This window comes from Phaethon aethereus (genome assembly GCF_964289735.1).
Source record: "Phaethon aethereus genome assembly, chromosome: 5".
Taxonomy (NCBI): Eukaryota; Metazoa; Chordata; class Aves; order Phaethontiformes; family Phaethontidae; genus Phaethon; species Phaethon aethereus.
This window is the reverse complement of record NC_138579.1, coordinates 51,900,461-51,927,603: the sequence shown is the minus strand read 5'-3', so window position 1 is coordinate 51,927,603 and position 27,143 is coordinate 51,900,461. Positions and strand designations below refer to the sequence as shown.

The window sequence follows — 27,143 nt, the reverse complement described above, 5'->3', positions numbered from 1 at the left end:
CTATGGCTCTTCCTGGTCTGGCAGGTCCCGCGCTGCGTGGAGATGATCATCCACAGCTCTGAACAGGCTGTCCGTGCAGTAGACGCTGGCAACCACTGGTGATGGTCGCTCCCACTGCAGCAGGGAGCACCAGGCGAAGCCCTGCCTGCAGTCACGTGGTGCAGGACCTTTCCACTGTGCCATGCTTGTCCTGTGGATGTTGGCCCCGGGATCCTTAAGGGACACCATCTCTCTGCCTGGTGCAAAGCAGCCAAGAGGGCCACCTACTAAAGAGGTCATTGTCCTCTCCTTCAGCGTGGGGGCAGGACACAGGCACAGGGCTCCCTTCCCAGAAAATGAGTTACTTCATCCCAGCACAAAGAGCTGACAGGTTAAACAAGCTTGAGGTGACAAACTGAGTCCTACCAGAGCGGTCACAGCCCAAGAGGCAGCTCTTCATCCTGCTGCCGTCACAGGTAGGGTGTGCAAGCGTTACTCACCGCCCAGGCCTATCGAAGCCACCAGCTCTTATGCAAGGCAGCCACAAGCACCCAGGAGCAAGGAAGCAGCAAGCACAGGGCTCTAATTCACACCCAAGTAGCTTATTTGGGGGTGGCCATAATAGTCCCCGCATCCTTGTTCCACCCATCATGCCCTGTCCAGCTCCCTGCTCTGCCATGGTGTACCTGACAGCAAGCCCTAAAAATCAGCAAATTACTGAAATCACTAGTTTCGAAACTGCACAAGGGCTTTGTGGACTCTGCTTCTCTCTCCTCCTTCAGCTGGATAAACCCCAGCTGCGGACAGGGATAGACACTGCAATCGTACCCTGAAGGTGCAGCTTTACCAGAGATGGGCAGATGGATCGGAGCCCATGCGCACCCCTGGGCTCCGTCGCACTTTGATAGCAAGCGGCTTCTGCTGGGGGCATCTTACAATGCATAACACACATTTGGCATCTGCAGAAGTTACATCCATGTTTCAAGGGCTTTTTGCACCCAAAGGAGATCAAAGGCCCAAGACCAGGAAAACTAAGTCCCATGGCACCTGCATCGCTCAAGAGCTGAAGCATCACTTCAGCCTGAAGCCACAGACCACTGCTGCCGAAGTCCCCTGGCACCCCAAGGGGGCCGTTTCCCACACATTAGGATCTTGCAGGAACTGCCCAAAGAGACAGATTTCTGAGGAGTAATAAGCACCACACCAGCAACCCCCCATTAAGAACAAAATACAGGCTTGGGGATCTTCTGTTCCACTTCCTCCCCAAAATTACAGACCCATGCTAACATGCCCGGGGCGTACTGGCAAGGCTGGCTAATGCCAAGCAGGGCAGGAAGAGATGGGGACAAATCCTGCCCAGGGCTGTGATGCAGGATGGGGATGGGCCTCGGGGTGACAGCCTTTGGCAGGGATTTAGGGAAGAGAGGCTCATGGCCCGGCTGATGTGGTAGGAAGCTCACCTCATCCCAGCTCCACCTGGGGGGATTTCTCTCACCATTTCTTTCACTCAAGCTTTTGGGTCTGCTACAGCATCAAACCCACATGAAGGCTTCAGAAACAGCACTGGGAAGGAGCTGGGGAACTCTCCCCCTCCCCTTAAACAAGCCAAGATTTGGGGCCATGGTAGGCCAGCATCAAGAGTCATGTTGAAACATCAAGGATCGTGGACAGCAATGACATTTCAGGGATGTTTACTAGACAGTCCACACTGCAGATGAGCAACCAACCAAAAGCTCATTATAAATTAAAAGAAGCAAAAGCACCACCCCTCCACCTACCGGACACACTCATGTTACAGCATTTCAGCCTGGAAGGGGAAGGATCACCTTCCTCACCTTAATGCATCATATTTCTCCCTTGCAGCACCAATGCTTATTGTCCATGGAGGGGGGAAAGAGCTGGCAAGGCTGGCTAGTAAAACCTGCCGTAAAGATGAAGGTTTTCAAGGGAAACATTAGCAGCACCTGCTATTGCTCTAACCATTACCATCAACCCCAGACGCACAAGTGAAGAGTGACTTCATGAAACCAGCTTATAGTAAATTCATAGTTTCTTCTCAAGGGGGTGAAGCAAAATTAGCAATGTGTAGATTAGAGGGGAAGAAGGAAAGGATCTTGCACTGCCATGCTCCTTTTTTCTTGTGCAACTGAACCCGCCTGGACACTGAGCCCAGGAGGGGCTGAGGAAGTATTTACATGCCCAGCTCCCAGCACAGGGGCAAGGCTGGGTCTAGGTACCTTTGAGCTCTAAACTGACCTAGATCAGCCTTGAGGATTAGGGATTGGACTTGGTGAGGAAAGATGAGGAGCCTTTCAGGGTTGAGTCCGCCCCCCAAATTTTCCCTAAAACTATTGCCTTTCTTTTTAATTAAAAAAAAAAAAGGTTCTTGCTCTTCAGCTCTCAAGGCACTGCTGTACCTGCAGCCGCTGCCCAGCTGAGAGCCCCAGCACAGCAGCTCTAGGATGCCCAAATGCCTGTCATCTTTGGGGGATGACTCACAATCCAGCTCTTAAAAACCAAGCTCTGAGGGGTATTTTCCAGACCATCTGGACACAACACAGCCCTGGCATGTATCTGCCAGCAGGTCCGGCATCTCTGCTGTGTTCATCTTCCACAGTGGTCATCAGTGAAAGCATGATGCGATTTGTGAATATTCCCCTGTTATTACTCACAGCCCATTCCCAAAGTCAGAAAACAGCTTATATTTCTCATCACGCGGGACGCAGGAGGAATGCTGCATATCTGGAGAGGCAAGAGCCTGTTCAAGCTTTGGAAATACTCCAAAGTACTCAAAGTACCTGCTTTCTCCTCCCCAGCCAAAGAGGAGGAGAAGTGTTTCAATTTCCTCCAAATTTCCATTCCCCCACACCCCCAAGGGCAAGACCAAAACAGGAAAATTCAACCAACAAGCTATTTCTCCCAATGCCTCTGGAAGAGCCAGAAATGACCCTCAAAGTGCAGCTTCCTCGTGATGCTTGCCTGGTCCAGCCCAGAGGACAAGATGCACTGTGGCCATCTACAAGGCAAGTGGAGACAGGCACTGAGCTACCGCTCTCCCCATCTCACCTCCAAGTGATCAAAGATTTCATTTCCATAGGATTACAGGAAAATTCAGGATCTGCAGCTCTCCTCCAAGTAGGACCAGGGATATGAAAAAGCCAAATGACCTACAAATATTTTCCCCCCAACCTGCCTTCCAGCCTCCTTTAGAAGAGCTGGCGTCAGCCACCAGCAATCCTCTTTCCACTCCAATTCTCATCCTAGGGAGAGGGTAATTAACAAATTAGCAAATGGAAAACCAGGGATAAACCTTCCAGATTTTATTTTCCATTTCCAGAATAACTCAGTTCCCTACCCTGCTTCGGAAAGCAGCCACACACCAAGGACGCACTGCTGGGTCTCCGGAGGAGAGGATGCACTGATGAATATGCAGGTGTACGCTGCTACGGATATTTATTTATAACTTCGTAGGATTAAAAAGGCCTTTAATGACCATGTGCCGAGAGCTGAAATCACTCTTTTCTTTCTTTCACACAAATGCAGAGTCAAATCAACAAGAGACCCAGAATTAATCCAGGCTGAAACCTTTGATAAGACACTTGGGTATTTTAGAAGTCTCTGCTGTCACACTACCTGGCACATGATTAATTAGGCAGAGGTGCTATCAGTCCCTGCCTGAACCCACCCAGAGATAATAAGCTTTTTGAAGCACTAAAATGGAGGCACATCTCTGGAGAGGCAACTCAATCCCCCATCTGGCACTAAAAAGCAAGGGGCCACCCATCAAGGGGAAATCAAGTCACTGTCCTTCAACAAGCGATGGAGATCATGGCTGCATGACCAACTTTAATCCCTGAAACCGCCTTACTGGGAGGTGGTGAACCTCTGGCTGAAGGGGTTTCGATGCTGGCAAAAGGCTCCATCTCCCCCTCCACACATAGGTGTCTTCCTTCCAAACACTGGCGATCAAGGGGTCCGTCAGCACTCGGTGACACCTGAAGGACCAAGATAGGATGGGAACCGGTGCCGGGGACTGCACCAGCCCTCCCACCTGTGGGGAGAGGGAGATGCAATAAAAATATCTTGGTTTTTCAGAAGCATTTAGGAGCTTAATCCCCACGCAACTCATGCTTACCTGGGGTTGCTTTGGGGAAACTCAGCCTTTTGAACCTCCTACCCCAACTTCATTATACTCCCAGTAGGGTCATTAAAAAGCCAAACGAATTCAATGAGGACAGCACCAAGTCCAACGTCACATCCGAGGCAATCCTCAAACCGCATTAAAACATTCTGAAAATTACTTGAAGCACATCTGAGGGATAACTAGTCCTCGGCATGCAGCGCCTCAAAGATGCAAAGCAATGTTGTTTTTAGTGCATCCACTCCTGGGTCCCAGGGATATTTCCCTGCCAGAGTGGGAGAGCAATTGTCCTTTCACAAGATAAGATGCTGAGCTTGTAAGATTAAAAAAAACCAAAAAAACCCCCACACACAACCCTACAGGAATCCTTTCTGTGGTACAAATACCTGTGCAGCTATAGCTTTTCCCCACCAGTGGTGGGGCAGGTGGAAATACCTTGGACCAGGTATGACATGGTACAACCTGGTGCCTAGGCTGGGTTAGCCCTGGGAAAGCCTTGCAGAGCCACCCTTTCCAGATGGGACCCTGCTGCCCTGAGAAAGCCCCATCCTAGAGGAATAAGGGCAGGGAGGAGAGGAAGGAGAGACACCCTCAGAGCAATCCTGGGGAAAAACCTGACTTTCTACAGGCACAAACCATTAAGCAAAGACCTGGGCATACGGGTCAAGAGCCCAAAGAGACCGCGAGCTGCTTTCTGACAATTAATCAAACTCAAGTTGTCCCTCAGAGAAGCAGAGGGGGTTCATGTTGCAAGAACCAACCAGCACCAATCACTACATGCAAAGAGGTAAAAGTCCACTGCCTGGTCCACCCAGCCTTCCCACTGCAAGCATATGCTTGGCTTTTTGCAGAAAGCAGCACTGCCACCTCCAAGTATTGCCAGAACTTGGAAAAGAAAATAAATAAAAATCAGCAGGTGAAAAGAGCAACCACAAAGACTCCCAAAAAATCCAACCCAATCCATCTTTATTCTTAGAGATGTCTGTGGTGTTCATCCAAACCCCTGCATCCCACCAGCCACCCCAGGCAAGCATCCAGAGGCAGAGACCAGCTGCGCACTCATGCCTCCTGGGGTAAGCAATACTCCCAGCAGGAATCATTAAACTAGCAAGAACCCTAAAAAATGTTCTCCCCATGGTCCCTCAGCTGGGCAGCTTCACAACAGCACCTGGGTGCTCCCATCCCTTGCCAACAGCTTCCCCAGGCTGGCAGAAAAAGCAGGGAGCAAAGGGGAGGCTGCCACTCGCCCAGCTTCTCTGCTGGCCCAGATACTCTCTTACGCGATACTCTGAAGTCCCCGTGCTTAGGAGCACAGTGCTAGGTCTAACATCATGGGGGACCTCCGTGGGGGACACTGGACCTCAAAACGCTGTTGAGAGCACTGCAGCATCCCATCGCCAGTCCTCCCAGTTATGCAGGAGGCGCTTGGGGGGACATAGGGAGGTGGCTCTGGAGAAGCATGTGGCTCCTAAGACCAAGAGCTCCAGCAGGTCCTGCACTGTAGAAGGGTTACGAAGCAGCAGAGGAAGCCTTCCCAAATTCAGGTGATGCTCAACTGCCCCGAAGTTTCCAGCTCACGGCTGATCTACCCACATCTTCAGGTAAGAAGTGTTGTGGGGTTTGTTTCTTCCCCCCCCCCCCTCCTTTTTTTGAAGCAATGAGTTATTCTAGATGACTAGCCCAGGGCAGCTGGAAGCACCCCAGCCCTCAAGAAAGCGCTGACTCCAGTCCGCAAAAAGCCAGATAATCACCTGCTTTTAGAAGCTCATGAACTTGGCATTTGAAAAATGGAAGGACATAAAATTGTTAGCAACCATTTACAATAATAGGATTTTGTTAAAAACCTTCCATGGAGACACACTTATGCCTTAATTTGACTACACAGGTTTACAAGGGCATAGACAAGTTGGTACAGATCGAGGAACATCCCTTAAAAAGATACTCTTAAAAACAATGCATACACACAGAGGTAATACTTAAAACGTCCCTAACAGCTTTATTGAAACTTGAGCACAGAGAGACCCATCACCAGGCATCACCTGGACTCCTTGCTACCTCACCACAGCACCTGACATCGCACAGCTCAAGGAAATAACTCTGCTCTGAAGCCTTGGCACACACATCATGGCCTCCCCAGCCTCCTCCACCCCACATGGTGGGGGACAGCAGAACGTGGGCTTGGGTCACTTCCAAGCCACCACTGGAGGTTTTTCCTATAGCAGAAGACACAAACAGGACAGGGCAGAGAGACATTGAAAAACATGGATGAGATGAACCAGTGGGGAACCCTACCAGATGCACTCGGCAATATTTCTCTGCAGCACGTGCTGACAGTGAAGGCAACCACACACACATCTCCACTATGGAGGTGGACAACACACACATTGCCGGAGCAGACCAGCTCCCATCCAACCCCATTTTACATCCAGTCCCCAAAAATACTTCAGGCACAGAAGCTCTTCTATTTGCCTGGGTGCAGTAAATCCCTGTATTTTCAGCAATTACACCACGCTACCTTTTTTGGTCAAGCCATATTTCAAACAGCAGGGAAGGGAGCACCCTGGGATGATTCAGACTGGCTGTCACCACACCACTTCGGCCAGCCACCACCCGCTGCCAAAAGGTTTGGTCAAGCCTGGCAAGCTCCCCAGCACACTCGCTGGGGCCTGCAGGTATCCAAAGCTACCAAGCTCCTGTGTGCAGCCATAACTCACTTTTCTTAAGGAAAAAAAAAAAAAAGAATTTAGAATAAGTCAGACTTAGTTGTTAAGTTCTTTTATTACCTTGGGGTCAGACTGTTGCTCAGATCCCCCACTTCAAGGCCTGGATAGAGCTAACCCCCATATCTCTCTCATGCTCATCTGCAGAGTTTTATTTTTTAGAGCAACCCTTGCTGGGAAATTTTAGAGTGCAGGACCCCTGGGCCCACGGAGCTCCATGCTGCGGGGTGCCGGGCACCTGCAGGTGCTACAAGCCACAGTCCCCAGCCTCACAGTTTTCTATGAGAAGGTGGAAAAAAGGCTATAGGAAGATGTATGCACTTGGGGGGGGCTTCTCGATTTCCATGCTATTTCCTTTGAAAGGGTGTGGGGAAGCCAGAGGAGCTATGCCGAGAGGGAGGCCAGGCACCATGCTCAGGCTCTCCCAGCAGATAACTGAGATGCGGAAGGATTCCTGGCATTCCAGTGGGACCAGCAGAGGGTAAAAGCATCCCCCTTTCCCCACAGCCCCGTCCCGAGCATCCACTGCCAGCACTGCCCAGTAAGGAAGGCAAGCAGCATTCGGATACGCTTTCCACTCGTAGCCACTGTGGATACAGCATGTACACACAGGCGTTTGCTCTCTTCTCCCTACACAGAGCTGCAAGTATTGCTGCACGAGGAGCGTGACCCCCTCATAGCCACCCACAATGTGCGTGTGGCACCACTGCCCCATCCCGGCCGGATCCAGCGCCCCACCGTTTGACAGCTGAGCTGTGGCGTTCGTGCTGCCACACGTTCCCGGGGCCTGGCGCCTGCCTGGCAAGTCTTGGCAGAGCACCGAGCCAGGGCCCGCAAGCACACCGTTAGCACCGGCATCCCTGGGAGCCGGCCCTGGCTTACTGCAAGGAGCAGCCAAAGCTCCAGTCTCTCCTCTTCAGGTAATTTCTCACCCATTTCCACCTGCCTCTTCCTAATTTCTCCTGAAATCAGCCATCCCGAGTGGAGTGCCACGGGCTGTGCTGGAGGCAGCTGCTCTGTTTGAGTGAGAGGTGCATGGCTGTGACCCCTTCTTCCCTGCAATACCACCTTCAAACTCACATTTGAGTTTTTAACTTGCAATTGGATTTTTAACGTACAATAACAAAGTGCTGTTGCAGGGCAGGGAAAAAACAGGGAGAGGAGTTTGTTCTCCCACCCGCAGCAGGCCACAAGCGGAGTTACGAAACAACCTGATGGCAGAGTTTGCAGAAGGCATCAGAAATATGCAGTGAGGAGCCAGGCTCTTATCAAGGAATTTAACCCCTCTCCTTGGGGAGCCAGAGACATCTCTGCAGGGAGGAAGCACAACCAGCTTTGCCCCATGGCTGCAGGCCACGAGGGGAGGCTCCTGGCATGGGTAGCCGAGACCCCACACCACCTTGGCGGCTCCTCCACCGTGAGCTCCAGCCACCGTTTCCAGTGCTAAGTGGGACCTTGATGCTGCTCCTTCGAGTGGGGCTTGGGTGGGCCATGCTGGTGGCAGGAGCTGCTGGAGATGCCGGTGCCAGCTCCTGGAATCCCAGGCAGGTGGGAGGCAAAGCCACCCAGCGCTCAACCAGGCAGGACATGACCAGTGGGGCACCAGCCAGGTGGCAAAGGAGCTCGGGGTCTTGCCAGTGCCAAAAGCTGCTCCCGGTCATCCCAGCCTGGGCTCTCATCAAGGGATTTGGGGTTTCTCCAGGCACTCTGTCCCCAAGTCACCTCCTCGCTGTCCCTGCCCCGCTACCATACACCCGGCGGGTCGTGGCACTCCTTAGCCCCAAAATAGTGGGGCTATTCCCGTGCCGGTGGGCCCTGCCAGGGGTACGAGGTGCCGGCTGTCCCAGAGCGGCTCACTCCGGGGAGACCCGGGGCCAGCGGCCCTGACGCCGTCGCAGCAGCCACCCTCCCCGAGGCCGCCGGCCCGGCTGCGGGCAGGGCCGCGCCGCGTCCCGGTGCTGCAAAGCGGCGGCGGCACCTCGCCGGGAGGCCCTGCCCGGCCCCACCACACCGGTGCGCACTCACCTGCCACCAGCCCAGCCACAGCGGCTGCGGCGCCTCTCCTCAACGGCAGCAACCGCTCCGCTCCGGTCCCACCGCTCCGCTCCGCAGCGCGGAGCCGCGCCGACCTGCAGCCCGCCCCGCCCCGCCCCCTACCCTCCCCCTCCCGCCGGCCCCGCCCCCCGCCGGCCCCGCCCCCGAGCCAGGTGCGCGCCGCCCCGCCCCCCCGCGCTGAGCGCCCCGAAGTCTCAGTCTCCTTGTTCTTTTAAAAAAAAGATATCTCAAATTTTTTTTAAAAAAAGTCTTAAATTCTTATTAAAAAAACACGAACGTAAATTACTCTTTTTTAAAAAGGTCTTAAATTCTCCTTTTTAAAAAAAGTTTAAAATTCTCCTTTAAAAAAGCCTTAAATTCTCCTGTTTGTTTTTTAAAAAAACCCAATTCTTAAATTACCTTTTTTTCCCTCAAAGTCTAAAATTCTCCTTTAAAAAAAATCCCATTCTTTAAAAAAACACTTTTACAGAAAAGTATTAAACTCTCCTTTTATTTTAAAAATAGGTCTTAAATTATCTTTTTTTAAAAAAAGTCTTAAATCATTATCATGTTTTTTAAAAGAAGTCTTAAATTCTCCTTTTTAAAAAAAAAACACAACCAAACCGCACTGCACTTCTCTATCCCCGGCCCCCCGGGGCCATGTGGGCAGGCCCATTCCCAGCTGGAAGTGCTCAGCTGTACCTAAAAGCCCGTGCATGTCCGACAGCAGGGCCCAGGCCTCCACCTGCCCTGGCAGCTCCCCAGGAAGGACAGAGGAAACAACCCCTTTCCAGAGAGGAAGAGCTTGGCCTGGCTCAGGAGGCAGGCACAGCCCCTGCACCCTGTGCCCTTCAGACATCCAGGGGCTTCGAACACCCTAAAACCGCAGAGAGGCAATGGAGGGAGACAGGTTCAGCCGGTTTGGGAAGAAGCAGGTGCCTGCTGCTGTGCCGGAGGCTTTGGAAACTCCTTACCTCCTCCCTCTGCCTGCTTCTCCCATCCTAGCTCCCAAAAAACCCACCCAAAAAGCTCCCCTCACCTTGCACGCCAATGCCCTTCCTCCATGGCCCGCCAAGCAATGAGGATGCTGTGGTGGCATCATTGCCACCAGTGTCCCATCCTGGTGGTCCCCACCAGTGAGGGTGTTCCAGCCGTGCTGGTGCAACCCCAGTACCACACATCTCCCACAGTGGGACGGACACAGTTGCCTTTATATTTCTTTATCCAGAAGCTCTTGTGAAATGTACTACCTCTCATGAGAAAGTATAACCTACCCATCAGACCACAGGTCCTGAGGTGGCTGCTCTAAAATGGATCTCAGGACTGCTGCTCCATCATGAACTATGCATTCATTTGTTCTTACAGTCAGAAAAATCCCTGTCCCGTGTGGACCTTGTCAGGTTCACGACATCCTTTACTCAATTCTCTGCATCTGAGCTGCTGGGATTAGGAGGTGATGCAACACACAAGTATGTAGCTGTCACTCGGCAGCTTTAATTGGGTTTTTAAATGAAGTTTTCTGTTGTTCTGACATATTCCTCGTAATTATGATCTCTTAAAATCAGATAATACATCTGGCACTCCGTAACATGGGCCATGCCCTGGAGACCTTACAGCACAGGAGGAACAAAGATCTATATAAGAAAACAACAAAAGCTGTTCTCAGGAGATACATATCTTATTTACTAGCTTGGATACTCTTTTGAGATCCTAATCAGACACAAACTGAGCAGAGGTTCATTTGCCACTAGTGAGGATGGTTGTCTCTTTTAATAAAAAGATTTTGAGTTTCAAATCTTTCTACCTTTCGAAGCTTGTAAAAAGATTGGAAATCTCTTTTCACAGCTATAAATGAACTTCTAACTCTGCACCTGCACATATGTGTGATCCCTTGATCCCACATCCAGCAAAGAGTTCTCCATGCCTTCCATCAACCAAGATGGTTGAAAGTGTCCAGGGGATAGTTTCATACTGGTGAGCTCTTCCAGACCGCTTACTCATTGGATCACCTCCTGCAACACTCACAATGTCTCAGTCCACCTCCACATTTATTCCCAAAGCTCAGAAGCTCCTGTGGCAATGAGGCCATCTTCAGGGACTGATCCAGGAATAGCAACTGAGCTGATTTCTGGGTTTGTGCTTGCTGGTTCCTTGCTGGGTTTTCTAAAGATGCGTCTTAAAGTTTTGAACAGTCACATGCTTGTTGTACACTGAGAAGCCAAGCTGCTTTCGAGAGGAGTGGAGCTATCTCAGCGTCTTGGGCAGTTGAATTATAACCACACACGTCCTTTGGTCTCTCCAGCAGCCTCCCTATTGCAGATGAGATAGTAACCCCTATCTGAGTTTCCCCAAAGAACATGATGCTGTCTTGCTGATGTGCTTTGAGGCTTCTTAAGGTACCAAATATGTTTGCACAAAAAAACCCCTCGCGAGTACAAATGTACCATGCGCTAGCAGCAGGTCATCATTTGGTGACCAGCTATAGCCTCTTTTAGCAGAGCACATCTCCACTGACATGGCCGCCCAAGCCAGCTCAAGAACAGCAGTATTAGCCCATGCTACAACATGGCACTGCATGGTCAGCATAGGGGATGAAGAGAAAATTGGTATCTGAGGCACCAGAATCTGCAGACCTGTTGGGTTTTGGCTTTGTGCTGAAAGTCAAAACCTTCTGAGCTGTTGTTGGGAGGGGAGAGTAGAGGAAAGTTTCTTTTTCAGGCCCATCTCCAAAAGGGAAGAGTGAGAGGTCAGATTTTCAGAGGCGCCCACATCCACTGGTCTCCACAGGAGCTGGATGCGGTCAGCATCATGGCTATCAAACCTTCTTGCCAGCCTGAAGGTCATCCATTACTTCACCATCTCACACCAGGCACTGTCAAAGGAAGGAACTGCAGTCTCCTTCCTCCTGGGAAACAAGGGTTGCATGGTCCCCATGGTGCTTTCCTCTCCTTCTCCCCTTGCTGTGAACTCCTTGAAACCTTGGGAACACACCTCCAGAACCTGTGAGCCTCAGGAAATTTGTCACTCACCATCCTTTCCCGATGCAGGCACGACATTTCATGTGCCACAGAGAAATGACCCAGTGCATCCCTTGCCTGGCTCAGCACACAGAAGGGCACATTTCTCCCAGAAAATGAGCTTCCTTCTCAAATAAAGACAACTGCCCCCAAAATCCTGGCATTTCCACGGGACTCCTGGCACCAGGAGAGAAAAGTGGCCAGTAGCATATGGCATATTGACTTTCTCTTCCAGCAGGAGAGAAAAATATAGTCAGAAAAAGAGCTGTAATTCAAAGCCAGAAGCGAAGACCTATCTCTCTCTCTCTCCAAATTAAAAAAAAAAAAAATTACAAATATATAAATATAGATAAATGCATATTTTTATATATATAGTGTAATAACAGGAATACTGCCTCCTGTTGCTCAGCATATACTTGCAGCAGAGTTGGGAAGTGCTTATTGACCCTTTCAGCACTCTTAGGACTTTGGGAAAGTTTGGAGGATGTGAAGTTTTTCCAGGTTTCTTTGGAAGGTTTTGAACCCACCGTTGTTTTTCTGGCAAGGGTTTTATTATGCAACCATACACTGTTTTGCTAAGAGACAGAAGATGCTGCCTTGAGTGCAACAAAAGGGCTTGTCTGGAAGAATTTTTTCCTCTGTTTCTAGGACAACAAGAAACATGAGAAAGAAAAGATGCTGCAGTATCACAGGAAAGCCGAATCAGGGCTCAGCACCACAGAGCCTCTGCAGCTGACTGCCAGAGTACCACGGACCTCACCCTACCGTTCCCACCCACAGCCCTGCCTGGGCTTGCAGGAAGGAGAGACCTTCATCTGGTAGGAAGACGTTGGTCTGATGGGAACACTAGCCATTCTCCTTCAAGGGCAGGTCTTCTGGCCTCTGAAACTTGATAATTTCCTGTCCTCCTGCTTTATTCAATGCAAGCCTGCAAAAGTTGCCGAGCACTTGTCTCCTGCGGCTGCAATAGGAATGGGGGTGCTCAACAGCAGCCTGCAGGATTGGAGCCCTAGACAGTAAACTTTTTGGCTACATTTGTCATGTATTTGGATTGCACCTCATAGGCATACAGCACATTTCCAAAAACACCAACAGCAGCTGCAATGTGCGTGTGTGCTTATCTGTTTTCCACACCTATGGTGGTGGGAGCTGTGAAGGGAGATGACCTGCAAAGGGTCTCGTGAAAAGTGGCGCCCAGGAAACTCATGGTGCAGGTGAATGGGAGCCAAGTGGAAAGGCAGCATTGTAAAAACCCACAATGGGGTCAGAGCCAGAAATCCCAGGTCCCTACATCCTCCAGAAACTGTGTCGCCCACTCTTTGCTAGAACTGCTCTTGCAAAAAGTACAAATCAGCAAAATCTACCTTCAAAGTGGAAGTGAATAACTCAAAATGTGAGGCAGGGCTCTCGCTTACCCCTTTTGCAATAAAAAGTAGTAAAAAAAGAATGTAATTAGGTTGGACGTCCTGCGCTCCTGTCCAGTGTGCCCAGGGGAGAGTATGGTTGGGTCATTACGGCTTCATTGCCATTCCCCACTTCAACAGCAAGTTGAGCCATGCGGCATCAGGAACAAGGGAGGAAGAAACAGCTGAAAAAACAGTGGATGGAAGTGAAGAAAGAGAAAATGGATGTGAGAAATAAAAAGGGAAAAGGGCAACAGTGTCGAGAAGAGAAAGGATGCCCAGGGCACACCCCACAAGCTTTCATTTCCCATTCAGGTGCTGGGTAGGATTCTCAAGATCTGCCTTTCGCCTAGGAAATAGACCCATTAATTATGGCTGTTGAGTATGAGAATGCAACATCTCTTTGCCCCTCTGCTTCTGGGGGAGCCTGTGACTCGAGCCGTCCAGGTTTCCCAAGCATTTAGCAGTGTGGTCATGCTAATTTAGTTCGGGTTTTTCAAAGGCTTGCTGGGAAAAGTCCTCTTCTTCCCAGAGGCATTGAAAGTTTTGACCTCCTGACCCCCCCTTTTACTAGGAGGTTCAAAAGCAGCATTGCAGCTGTTAAAGTTTTTCTTCATGCCTCAATGATTCTCTGATCAGGGACCAAGCTGGTGTTTATCTAGGCTTGACCTCTCTTCTTTGAGCCTGGAGATGTCTCTTTCTTGCAGTGCTAGGGGCAGGGCAATGCTGGAAACCTCCCTGCCTTGCCATTCATTTCCTCCCTGCGTGCAAACGCACCAGTACCCGTTACTAATCCATCCCCCACCAGGAGCTGGGCTTCCCGGCACTGATCCCATTTGTCCATCAAGCTGCAGATTCATTTACATTTAATCCACCGTGACTTGTCTGTGAAACATGACCCTCCTCCTGCTCTGATGCTGGCATGCATTTGGCTTCCAAAAGTCAACTGTTGGTTTCTGAAAAAAACCCTCAAAACAAACCCCTCCCAATGGGCTACCACTGGCCTTGCATGGGCCTCCAGTGTCTCGTCCTCCCCTCTGCCACCAAGGCTCATTATTTTCAGAAGACATCCTCCCCTTATTTTACATCTTTGTCACACACTGCATCCATGGTGCCAGACTCCCTCTTCTTCAAGGACGAAGATACACCAAAGCACTTGAGCACAGATTTAATTCCAGGCATTTTGTTTTAGATGGCACTACGCGTGTCACATCCCCAAGCTAAGGGGTTGGAGGCGGATGGCCTGATTTGTTACTGTTGTATCCGCTTGCTCACAGCAGCCCAATTTCCAAGCCAGAACAGGGGTCGGTGCCTCCTGCTTTGCGCAAGTCCCACCAGCTCATCCTGGTGCAGGAGTGTTAGGATAGGATGCAAAGTGAAGTGTTAGCAGGCAGGAGAGGAAAAATTTCTGAACAGCCAGTCCCTAGAGCTGTGGGATTAACCACATTCACACCAACAGATTAGGGCCATTAATGTAGTCATTAAAAAAGGGAGAGTCCTACTGTGAATAATGACAGGTGCTTCACAGTGGCAGGTGCCTGGTCCCCATGATGGAGGCTTTAAAGGCAGTGAGATAGCGATGAGCACCATTGTTGCAGACATCTCCCAAGGCAGGAGCAGCCCTCACCCTTTTTACACCTTTCCTGCCACCTTAAAATGGTGGTAAGCACAGAAACGTGCATGGATGAGGGTCTGATTTACCCTGCATTTTGTCCAACACTCATGCTGTAGAGTCCTCTGCAGAAACGTGCTTGTGGTAAAAGCTGGGGTAGGGACCTGCTCTCTGGGCTCCTGCATCCTTGCTCAGTTATCTCCTTAGGTGAACGCAGCTTCCCTAGCTGCAGAATGAGGATAATGTTTACTTTGCTTGTAGGGGTGTGGAGGAATAATTAATTAATGTTTATGAAGTGCTTTCAGATCCCCGAACAAGAGGGGTGAGATAAGCAGTGAGGATTCATGAAGCAGGTGCAAAGCGTTATGATGAAGCGTTGGGATTCAAAGGTAAATTATTGTTATTGCTGCCTAATAAGTAGATACAGCCATTAGCCTTGGACAATCTGATTTCTAACTCTGTTAGCTTCTTTTTTCCTCCTGCTTCCCAACAAGAGTGTGGTTTCACCTCTGCTACTCACACCCCTTTGACTAGAATAACCTGATAAACCATATGGGGCTGACCCATCTGGCCCAGCTTCTGGTGGGAAGGAGAAGCGTGGAGCAGCCAGCCCCGATGCTAGCATGGATGAGACCTGCAGCAGGGCAGCTTCAACTTGCACTATTGCCATGAGCTTCTCACCTGTGATGGTATCTGGGGGAAGCAGAGACTCTTCCTTTGCAATGCAGTTGCTGTAACCACCCCCACAGGGCATTTGCCATGATCCATGAGTCAGTATAGAGATAAAATAGTGGCCATTTTTATCGTTCAGCAATATCTAAAGCCAGTTGGATGGCTTTCACCTCTGCAAACTGACTCAATTCACCTTGCCCTTCAGCAGCTTCTGCAACTTGTCATATAGAACTCCATGCAGAAGCCTTCCACCTCTGATGCTTTCCCACAACATGACAGAACCCATCAGTGAACGGGACATATTGCTTCCCATTTTCTGGCAGTTTATTATACGGTGGGGCCTCTTCAGCACGTGTCACCTCCTCCTCTGTCGATATTCTGAAGTCTTTGCCCTCTAGCCAGTCCATTCCAAGATTCCTGGGCGATTGGGGTTTCCTACTTGAGCTTGCTGTGTGGTGAGTGCGACCCACTTACTCCATCAGTCGCATGATGTGCAGAGGGGACCCTCCCTTTGAACATCCAGCCCAGCACCGGCAGACGGGGTGCCAGGAGGAGCTGTGCTTCAGTACCAACCACGTCTGAAGCAGCTCGAACTCCCATCTCTCTTTTTCAGTTGGAGTACAGTGGGCCTCGGATTCTCTGTATCCCCAACTCCAAAACCCTAAGGGTTGACCTTGAGTGTCCCCTGGTGTTTTCTGCCAGAGGCTCCAGGTAAGACCATTCTCCCCGGCTGCAGTGGAGAGCACATTTTTAACATCTTGACCAGCCCTTCCTTTCTCCCAGTTCTTTATCCCCTGGGCAGGGAGCAGTGCCGCCATCTTCCCCATGTGGTGCCGGGAGTCTGGCAACCCCAGAAGCCGACTCTTGTCCCACTTCAACCAGCAAACTCACTGGGAGAGCTTCTTCAAAGCCTGTTGTGGGTCAGGAGGTGCGAGCGCCTAGATGCGATCCCACCACGGATGGTCACCACCCCTCAGACGGGCTGGAGAACATGCCTGTGTGCATGGCCTTAGCCCAGCCGTTGCTCAGAGAGGCTTAAGCCCCCAGTAAGGCCTTGCTGTGGTGATGGGTTGGGCGAGGACGGGGGCAGTGGCACAGCAAACAGGCACGCTGGAGCTCGGACCTGCTCTAAGCTGGGCCGCACACAGTCTTTAGGCGGTTTGGCCATCTCTGCTTTGAAACCAAAGCAAACGTGACCTGTTTTAAACCAGTGTGAGTAATGTGAATCCCCGGCTGCCGTGAGCCGGTTTTTCCGGTTCTTGCTGCCTCCTTCCCTGCCTGGGCTTCTAGTTTCACACTGGGAGGGCACCCGAACCTGGGGAGGAGCATGGCTTCCACCCTTCGGGATTTTCCTGCTCTCTACCTCTGCCGTTCCGGTTGGTCCCAAATTGCTTTTTCCAACACCGTCCCTCAGGAACCACCTGCCAACCTGTGCTTCCAGAACCCCCCATGTTACACACAGCCAGCCTCACATCTCCAGCCTCACAGTCCTCTTACACCATCAAAACCAGAGGTCCTCTCCCACGGCCTCGCTCTGCTGTGGCTGCCGGTGCCAGAGTCCCGCACCAGCTCTGTGCCTTGGTGGTACCCAAGTGGGGAGCTCAGGCAGAAACAAGGAGGATGCTGAGCCCTGGATTGCTTTGGGTACTGACTTGGACATCCAACATCACCTCTAGACACAAGCCTGCAAAAGACAAGCAAGTTCTCTAGTTTCTAATTGTCCTGCAATGTTTCCATACTCAAAAGCATATTCTTTTTACCCCAGCTAGGAAGACCAGGGTTATGCATGAAGACCCCAGTTCAGCAAGAGAGTTACACCTGGGTTGGAACCCATCACTAAAGACTTAAAACCCTGCAAGATAACAACAGTTATCCTTAGTTATTTCAAGTCCTAACTGGGTCCTAGATGCACCTGAAACACAGAAAGAATGATGCCTAAATAAAGAGGAGCAGAGATTTTTTTTTTTCCCCCTTGACAAAATTTTGCAGTTTTTCTTTTAATTTTAAAGATAAAGTGTTATTATCCTCAAGGGACTCATTTTACATCAGCTATTGATTTTACATGAAGATATTATTTGTCAGGATACTTTATTTGCTCTCCATGTCCAGAGTACTTGAGAAGGTTAATGTATCTTAGTCAGCTGGAATTCACTTGGAAAGCTAGACAGAAAATAGATTTTATTACCTACCATGCTAAGAATAAATAGTACCTGATGCCTATCGCTGTATTCTTAACCCAAGGTTTTCTAGTAACTACATAAATCATGCAAAGTGGCTTTTGGACTTGTATGTTAGCAGCACGCCTGAAATAGAAATATCATCCAACAGATGCACATTCAGCATGTATCTTCCTTTCTATTGGAAAGTCAGTAAATTGGCTTTTGCTTCCATAATGCTGAGCTCTTGGCAATTCTTGAGTGCAGCTGTACTCAGCACATGGCAGGCAGTTCTAATAACAGGCGATCTAAGCAAAAAGGAGGATTTAGGTTGCCCTTGCTCACCAAGATTTTCCATGTCTTAATAGTCAAGATTTGCCTTCAGGCTGTGATTTTGCCTTCAGGGTTAAAGATGTCAGGGGCAACCCAGCACTGACGAGGCTCTGCAAAGCACTGCTCATCTCCTGCACCTTGCGTGAACCAGCAGAGCTCCAAAACACACCCAACAACCCCACGAAGGACACGCCATGGCAGATGTTGGTACCTCAAAACATCACTCTGACGGGTCCTGCTTTTCCTACCAAGCATCCCTCTTTTTCCCACCAGGCATGGGAAATATGCCTGCCTGGCATTCAGAGAAAGTGGAAAACAACTGAATAGCCAGAAACTTTAGACTGGACGAAGCCTGGGGCACTTTGCCCTCAACAAGGGAGTTGTTTTAGAAAACATCACCTTTGTGGAACCAGAGAGGGAAGACAATACAGAGCCTGGCACGGGCAGTGAAATATGTATGTACCTAGGACCACATCCAGCTCTCTCCAGCCACTGTACCTCTTGCCTTTGCATTCAAGGGGAGCTGGATCCCATCCAAAAAAGATGCAGGGAAACAAATGTATCCCTGGCAACCCCACTGAGGGCAGGGAGGAACAAAGAGGACCCCCGGGGCTGAATTTGTTTCCATTTTTAAGCCTTATCTATACCCATCACCCCCATGCATGGAAAGAGGCTTCTCAGCTGTACAGATTTGCATTGGTATGGGAGTTTGAAGTGATAAAACACTTGGCCTGCCTATTCAGAAGCAATTAGTGATTCAAAGCAGCCCGAGACATCTTAAAGGGGCCTGGTTTTCCAAGAGACAGGTGTTCTGAGCTGACTTCAGGGGAAAAAAATGAGATTTTTAGAAAAAAAAGAAGTCACTGGCTGCTTGAAAATACAGTTCCTTCAAGTCTTAGTAGGGAAAAAATATTGCACAGTTTAGGCCAGTAAAATCTTGGAGAAGATGGGGAGAAATGCCTTAATTTACAATGCTGGTAAAAATAATGCTGTATCTATCTATTTGACACATATAATTTATATATTCCTTTTCTAGCTTAAGGATTGCCCCTGCACCATCACCAGTTACGCAGGCGCAGCCATGTCCCACTACTGCCGCCATTCCAGCATCCCTGTCTCACCGCAACATCAGCTCCGAGACAGAATTTCTCACCCAGATCTCCTACCAAGGCAGAGGTATTTTTTTGAGCATTGTTGCTCTTAGACTTTTAAATCTACCTAGGCAAAAGGGCAGTGTACCAGCCTTTAGTTTGGCTGCAGGGACCGGCACATCCTTGCTGCCGCTGTTGCAGGGCAAACTCAGGGAAGGAATGAGACCTGCACCACAGCCCATGCTGTTGCAGTCTCTGGCAGGATGAAAAGCCCTGGAAAGGCAGCCTGGGGATGGTTGGCTCTCAGAGTCCCTGGGGAAAGGCAGGAAAATCCATGCCGATGGAGAGCTTGCCCATGCAGAGACATCAAGGCTGGGCAAGCAGGTATATAAATGTCCAATGCAGAGGAGAAAGCATCCACCCTCCCCCGGAAGGACCTGTCCTATGGTGTTCTCCCCATGCAGCTCCTTTTCAATCACAGAATCACTAAGGTTGGAAAGGACCTTCAAGATCATCAAGTCCAACCGCTAACCCAACGCCACCGTGTCCCCTAAACCATGTCCTGAAGCGCCACATCCACATGTTTTTTGAATACCTCCAGAGATGGTGACTCGCCCACCTCCCTGGGCAGCCTGTTCCAATCCTTTTCTCCCTCTATAACCAGGAGATGTAAAAAGGTGCCTGCAACAGGCAGCTGAGAGCAAAGCGAGGCTTTTGCTTGGTGCCACAGAGGCCCCAGCTCCTCCCTATCCCCACGCTGTGGAGTTACGCTGACACAGCTGCTGAATTGCTGGATCCAGGAGAAAAAAGGGAGGAGGAAGAGATCTCTAACTTCCATCCAGAGGCATTTTCTCCTCCCCACTGTACTGTGTATAGCACCTGGGCTCCCTGCAAAAGCATCCCAGTCAGCCAAAGTTGTTCCCAATACACGTGCCACGTTGCTTGGGGGCTGCTGCTGGGGCTTTGCCAGGCAGAAAATAGCAGAAGACTGGAGGAAAGGGTAGGGCTGAGTTAAAAAAAAGAGGATTTCTTCAAGGGAGCGCTTGAAAGCTAGCAGGGCAGAGGGCCACAGCTGGCTGGGGATGCATTTTAAACGGCCTTTTAATCTGAGAGCTGGTATATCCATCACCGTCTCTAACATCTGCCTGGCAAGCGGGATGGGTGGGGGCAATAATCTCCCAGGCCATTACTTGCAAACTAGGAGAGAAACCAGGCAGCAGGTACATCTGGCACCCCTCAGGGGTTTCCCAGGTGAAGCACCGGTTGCGAATGGGTGCTGCTCAGCCCCGGTGAGTGATGGAGGAACACCCAGCTGGTGCAGGTATCCCCCTCTCCCCATAGCGGTGAGGGAATCAAATGCTCAGCAGGGAAAAAATACCCTCCTCTACATGGAGCTCTGCAAGGCTTAAAGAGCATCTTGTGCTGCTTAGCTCCAGCGCTGGCTTTGTGTGATTCAATACAAGTCTCCAGCTGAGACAAGGGCCTGCAAAATATGGGGCACATATGGACTCGCACACATATGGGGACACCTCCTACCCCAGGAGCTTTCAGGCTGGAAAAGACTAATAAAAGGAGAGATAAAAGGTACTTCTTCCTATTTCCCAAATGGAGAACAAAATTCTCAGAGCTAGCTTAAAAGCAAAATAAACAGCATGCAGACATCAACCTGCATTTTTAGGCACTCACACGTCTTTACGCAACTGGTCCCAGCTGATTTTTGCCCAAGCTACAAAGCACCAAAGGCAGAGGTGCGAATTGCAACTGCTTTCCCTGGTCCTGGGCTGGTAAACCTGCACTTCCCTGTCTGTGCAGAAACTTACTGCTGTACTTGGCCAAAACAAGGGGCCAGACCTGCAAACCTACCCCAGGCACTCTTCAGAGGGTGCTACGCCTGCAAGAATAACTTAGATTTAGGGCAAGGTCATAAGCGCATGTGAAATGCGAGAAGCGGCAGTGAGGAGAGAGCCACAGGCGCTGTGGAAGAGGACCAAGACACCTGGCTGGGGCTGGTCTCAGAAGATCTGTCAGCCCTCACAGCATCTGCCGTGTTTCTTGTCGCCCCAACAGTAGCTGATTACATGGATATCTCACTTGACGTAGCACATACACCTGCACCATCAGGTTTTAACTCGTGCTGTTGCAAAGACACGTTAAAAGCCTGACCAGAAATGCTGCAAAGGTTTGGGAAGCAAAGCGTACCCACAGTTTACTCCTTCAATCTTATACTTTGGGGCTGTGCTGCTTTTTGAATTGATAAACTGGTGTGGGACCAAGAGAGTACTAAAATGCCAGAAGTTCCTCCCCAATATCAGGTGTCAGGATAAACTGAGTCTAATGGCAGGTACAGGAAGGACTTTCCTAGGTTTTATGGGACCCTCAAGACCGTATAGCAGTTCCTTGGAAAAACTCACCAAACAAGGAGAAAGAGGTGATACAGCAGAACCGGTAGGTCTGGAGGTAGACCAGGGACCCTCTCCAGCCCACTGCCGGCAGCCACTGCTCACCCCCTTCTTCCTGAAGGAAATTTCCAGCCACTCTGGAGCACTCGTGTGACAAGTTTTTCCTCCCCTACATCTGCTCAGGTGTGACCATGTCAGCTGTTTTTCTGCCAAGAGGATGCTTTGCACTGAAAGGATCCGGAGACAAGCCTTGTAATTAGGAAGTGGGTGCCACCCACCGGTTAGCCCCTCCTCCTTCCTCATTTAGCTTGGGTGATGCATAGCCAGGTTTGTTTATATTGCCTGGTCGACTTATCATTTGTGCATACTGCTTTCCGCCTTCAAAGCACTTCAGCAGGTGTTTTGCAATCTTCTCCCCAGCCCTCATGTGACAAAGGTTTTGGAAAGGGCTTGGGAAGGGGAGCAGGGCAAAGGAAAGCTAAATAATTTGCCCTGGGACAAAAAGAGTTGGCAATAGAGCCAGGATCAACACTCAGCAGCTCCTGTGTTTGAATCTCGTGCTCTAGTCTTTGCCTGTAGCTCACTACTTTCAGGTTCAAAAATGGTGTTGTAAAGCCTGGTGCTCATCTTGGTACCAGAGAACAGATTCCAAGGTACTTACTTCAGCTCAGCACTCCTGTGGTCACAGCCACTGGACTGAGTGGTCCTGGACCAACAATTAAACTAAATAATTTCAAACATCTGGCAGTGGTTAGTAAAACCACAATTGGCACGTGTTTCCCTTAACAGCACCACAGGAAAGAGAAGAGAAAGGATCCATCCATGACCTCTTGTCCCAGCTGATATTTTGGACTGGTTAAAGCAGGCAGTGGTGGCCTGACAGCCAGCATCATGCTGACACTGCTCTTGGTGCAGAGAACTGGACCAAGGACAGGTGCAGCTGTAGAAAAACCCCAGGGCAGAAAATGGTTGTATTTTTCTGCCAGACTGGTGCCTCTGCATCAGACAATCAGGGAAACGCTCATGCCAATGAAGTAGAAGGTGGAGGAGCGAGTGCTTGGATCAGGCTGGGGGATGAGAACAGCTTAAACCACTTTTCCTATTGCTAACCATAGCAGTAGAGGACCTCCAGGAATGTCGATGGAGCTACAGCAACCTGGACCAGCACTGTCGTTTGTATCTGCCTGTACCTGGAGATATGTGGCCCAAAATTCATAATATATTATTGATAACCCTGCCACAGCTTTACCATCGGCACTCCTGACTTGCTAAACCCCTTAAATCATTGTTGGGCCCCTCTCCTGGATCCTGGGCCCATAAACTACTTATTTTCTCCCCATTGATGGAACAATCTTGTACTGAAGATTGTTTTGCTGGTTTTGCTGCAGTTTTTCACTCTTACTACACAGGGAGAGGAAAGCTCATTGAAACAGAGAGAAGAGACATACTCCACGTCTTTGTCTCTTAATCACAAGGCAAAATGAAAAGGCTCTAGCAGATAAAAAGCCTCTCAACCAGAGTGTTCCCCGTACCAGACCCACCTGATGAGCTGCTTCCTTGAGTGAGGTGAGAGCAACACTACCAGCCCCTTGGCTTTGCTGGGAGAGGCCCTTCCTAAGCCTGCCATTTGCTTTCCTCCTGGCAGTGTGTGTCAAGGCTCTGCCCCCCACTTTTCTTCCACCCTTGCAGCTGCAAAATAGTCGTAATGCATACGGCATCTTTCCTAAAGCCCTCCTGCTGATGAAGACTCCAGAAGCATTAGAGGACCCCAGTGTCACCATTGCTTTGGGGATTACTCCTTTCTGAGGTAGGAGAGGGTGGCAATTATGGGAATCGAGCCTCCATCCCTCTCCTCCATGAGCAGGAAGGGCAAAGCACTTTTGGCTTCTCCACTGATGGCTATGCAGGGCAAACAAACACAAAGTGCCAAGGCTGGAGACCGCAGGCACTGGCGTGATGCAGAGCTGGAGACGGCCCCAGACGCGAGGGCTAGGTGAGGACTACCAGCTCCACATACGCTCAGGCTGAGTAATATCCTGAGGAGCCCAAATGCACGCGGGTATGGCTGGGACTTGGGAAATCTTGCCTAAGGGCCAATGGGGCTCTAGCGAGTGACCGCGTGAACTCCTGCAGATCCCACATTCATTAAAAGTAAAATTAATGTCTCCTTTTAATAACCTCATTAATGATGTCTGCTCTCCTGGGAAGCAGGATTGCTCGGGGCTCATGTCTGTGGAGAAGATCTGAGCTCATGCTGAAGCCTTCTGGTGAGTGAGCTTTGCCAGGGTCGCTCTACTACTATGACTCCCTGGTGTCTAACAGAGGTTGGGCCTATGCTGAGCCTTCACAGGGGCAGTGACTGAGACTGTCTTTCTCTTACCTCCCCATTTTTGAGACACTTGTACATGTCCTGAAGCAGAGCATCTCTACTTCTCAACAGTGTTTAAAGGGTATGAAGAGCAGGAAGGGGCACAGACTGACAGGCGCACAAATCTTACCATGAATGTCTCTTCTTTAAGAAAGCAAGAAGGAAAGAAAACAGATCAAGCGTTATTTTTCTTGGTAAGGAGAAGGGATAATTTCCTCGTCATGATTCAGCGCTGTCATATGGAGTCAGTGACTGTCCTTTACACACCTCACAGCTTTGCCTTTATAACACCACTCATGACAACACACCTTTCCAGGTAAGGTGCAATTACCTGGGAGTTCACTAGCTCATCACTAGCAATTACCCAACTGCCTTGTGTCCCATCAACCCACCCTAATCACTACATCATCAGTACAGGCCTAAAACTGGTAGCTTCTACTCTCAACAGTAAATACCATCATTAAACATCTGGGAGTGAATTTACTACCAGCCACAGAGTGATTACTTGCTGGGGTCATTGCAAACATGCAAACTGAGCAGAAGGATTGTTATAAAATGTGATCCCACTCAAATAAAAGCAGATGCTATTAGCGAGCAACAGGCAGTGTTTCTTCCATAAAACACCAGGAAAGACAAGTTATTTAATGACTATCTGAGAAAGTCCTGCTTCGCTGGGACTAGCACTCCCGGTTCATAAACTGCCTCAACAGAACTGTTCGGGAGATACAGAGAGCTGAATTTATTCCTGTTTATGGCTTGCAAGGTATGGGTATGTTTTCCTTTCTCTTGGGTTTCAGACTGACATTACTGTTCCTGGGTTTAATAAAGCCTGAAGAATGTACTTGGCTTAACCCTTCAGAGAAACAAGGCTCATTTGAACTAACTGGAGCAGGGAGAGCTGTTGGTCCAAGTAGGAGCAGCATCACCTAGTTCCAAGTTGTTGAACTTTAAAAATTGGCTCTAAAAACATGATTGTTGAAAAAAAAAATTAAAATACCCAATTAATTTCATCCACCTTTAGGATTCTGAATTTCCAGGTTTATCTAGGTCAAACCTCCTCTAACTACATGGGACAGATGTTTTTCCTTAATTTTTATTTAGATACAAAAAGCATCATTGATTCTCACAGATCCAGTAACTGGGCTTTCTAGGCAAAGCCCATACTGCTGTAAGGGTTCCCCTAAAATTGTAAACTTCAGCAACACGGCATGATGTAGGTTTGTTTTTTTTTAAACTGACAACTTGTGCTACATATTCCCATTTAAACAGTGAAAAATGATCTATGTAACAGGCACGACCCTTTCCCTCTCTCTAATCCCCCCTCCAGCCCTGGGATGGGCTGGCTGTGCTAATCTTACATCTCCAGATCATCACTGCAAATCCAGGTCAGCAATAACCAGCAGTTTGCTTCCCATCACGAGGCTACTTGGTGATTGCACCATTGGTTTGGGGAATCCTTTGGCAGAAGAGCCCTTGTCATGTCCTGCTCCCAAAGTCCCTGTGCCTCTGTATGGAAAATGGTCTGGGATGGCTCCTATACTCCATCACCCCACTCCAGGGACAGATCCAGCTGTGATCTGGCTGGGGGGTGGAGGGAAACAGCTGGATGGCTGCAGTCACTTTGCCAAAGCATGTGCCCTGTGGCAGGTGTGCTCCCAAGGAGGAGCTGGAGCTCTGGACAAAGCCTCCAAATGCTGTTTCAGGGATGGGGTAAATCAAATATGCCCCCTCACCCAGAGTATTCCCCCCTCCTGCTCCAGGTTTGCTTGACATGCTGTCAGCAAAACCTTCTCCGCTCATTTTGTGCTGTTCCTCTGCCTTTTCCTGCCACCAGGATGCCGAGGAACTGCTTTTCTGCTACAAGCATGAGGTGAGGAGGAATTTCAAAGTCTCCTCGTGCCTTCGGGTCTATGGGAAAGGCTTGTTCAGGCAGCCCCCAGCCCTGTGCCCTCATAAATAACACACGCCATGAACCATAAGGTCTTGTCACTGTGAGCCCGCTCAGTCCCCCACTTGCAGCACCGAGGCTTTTCTGAGTGGTGGCCCTGCTTTTCCACAAAATTCGGCTGAATCCACGCAGGATGCCGGCCCTTCTGCAAGCTTGTGACCTGCCAGCAAGCCAGGAGGCTCCTCTGGGATGGATGTCACCCTGCGGAGGGGGTTTCTCATCTTGGACAGCTTGGACCTGCCCCGCCATTAGCGGCTGGCGCATGGTTTCACACGTGTGGATCTGCCAGTTTTGATGCGTGCAAAATGCGCTGAGCGCTGCCTCCCCTGCCAGCTCCTCGCATTTCTGCTCCCATCTCCCAGGTGGAGGAAGAAGTCCTTTTTTACAGCATGCCCCCGCCAAATGCCCCTCGCTTGCCTGCACACGGCTGGGCCCCAGGGACCCTTCCCTCCTCACCCCAGGGGTGGGCATGCAGGCGGGTCACGCCGAGGTGAAAAGTGGAGCGGCTCTCTGACAGCAGGAAAAGCTCTTTCATTTCAGCTTAAAGCCACCTTCTTCTAGCAGAGCTCCCAGCCCTGGGTGCCCTCCAGGGCTTTCGTCAGTTTGGTTAATCAGGCGAACCCAAAACCACCCGAAATCACCTGCCCCGTCCTCCTGGGGCAAGAGGGCTGCCCACACGGCCGTCGGAAGGGCCCTCGGCTTCCCTCTCCCCGCGCATCGCTCCCGCAAGCCCCACTGAACGGTCACTTTCAAGACCCCCCAAACCCCAGCGATTGCCCGTGCGGCAGCGCGCGAAGCGGCTGGGCCGGGGCCGCGCGGGGGTACCTGGAGGAGGAGGAGGAGGAGGAGGAGGCCGGTGGCTCCTGGCCCCGCAGCGCTTGCCGTCCCCGGCGCCCGCCGCGCTGCCGGAGCGGGGCCGGGCGAGCCTGGCCCCTTCGCCCCGCGTTGCCAGGACAGCCCCGCGTTCAAACCCGAGCGGGGGCCAATCAGCCCCGGGGCTGGGGACCACCAGCCCCACGTCACCCGCCGCCGGCGTTTATTTGAGCGAAGAAGCGTGACGGCGGTCACACCGCCCGTGGGGAGCGGCCCTCACCCTCCCCCGCCGCTCGGTGGAAGGAAACCTCTTCTGTCGGGCCGCGGAGAACAAAAGGGCCGCAGAGAGGGGATGCGAGAAGACCTCTTCCCTCCGACTGCCGAAGCCGAGTTCGAAAGCCCGGGCTCGTCTGCACGTCCTCCCCGGCTCCAGCCCAGCCCCCGGTGGTCACCTCGC

General features: G+C 50.5%; 1 protein-coding gene across 1 annotated transcript in view; it reads right to left on the bottom strand.

The window, feature by feature from the left end:
* The window catches only part of LOC309405409 (uncharacterized protein), a gene marked incomplete at both ends in the record, with an annotated part of 64,581 nt that continues 37,438 nt past the window's right edge, over window positions 1-27,143 (bottom strand). The window contains one exon of the mRNA XM_082000179.1: window positions 1-236. Within this exon, the coding sequence (XP_081856305.1) occupies window positions 1-236 (236 nt within the window). The remainder of the gene's footprint in view (window positions 237-27,143) is intronic.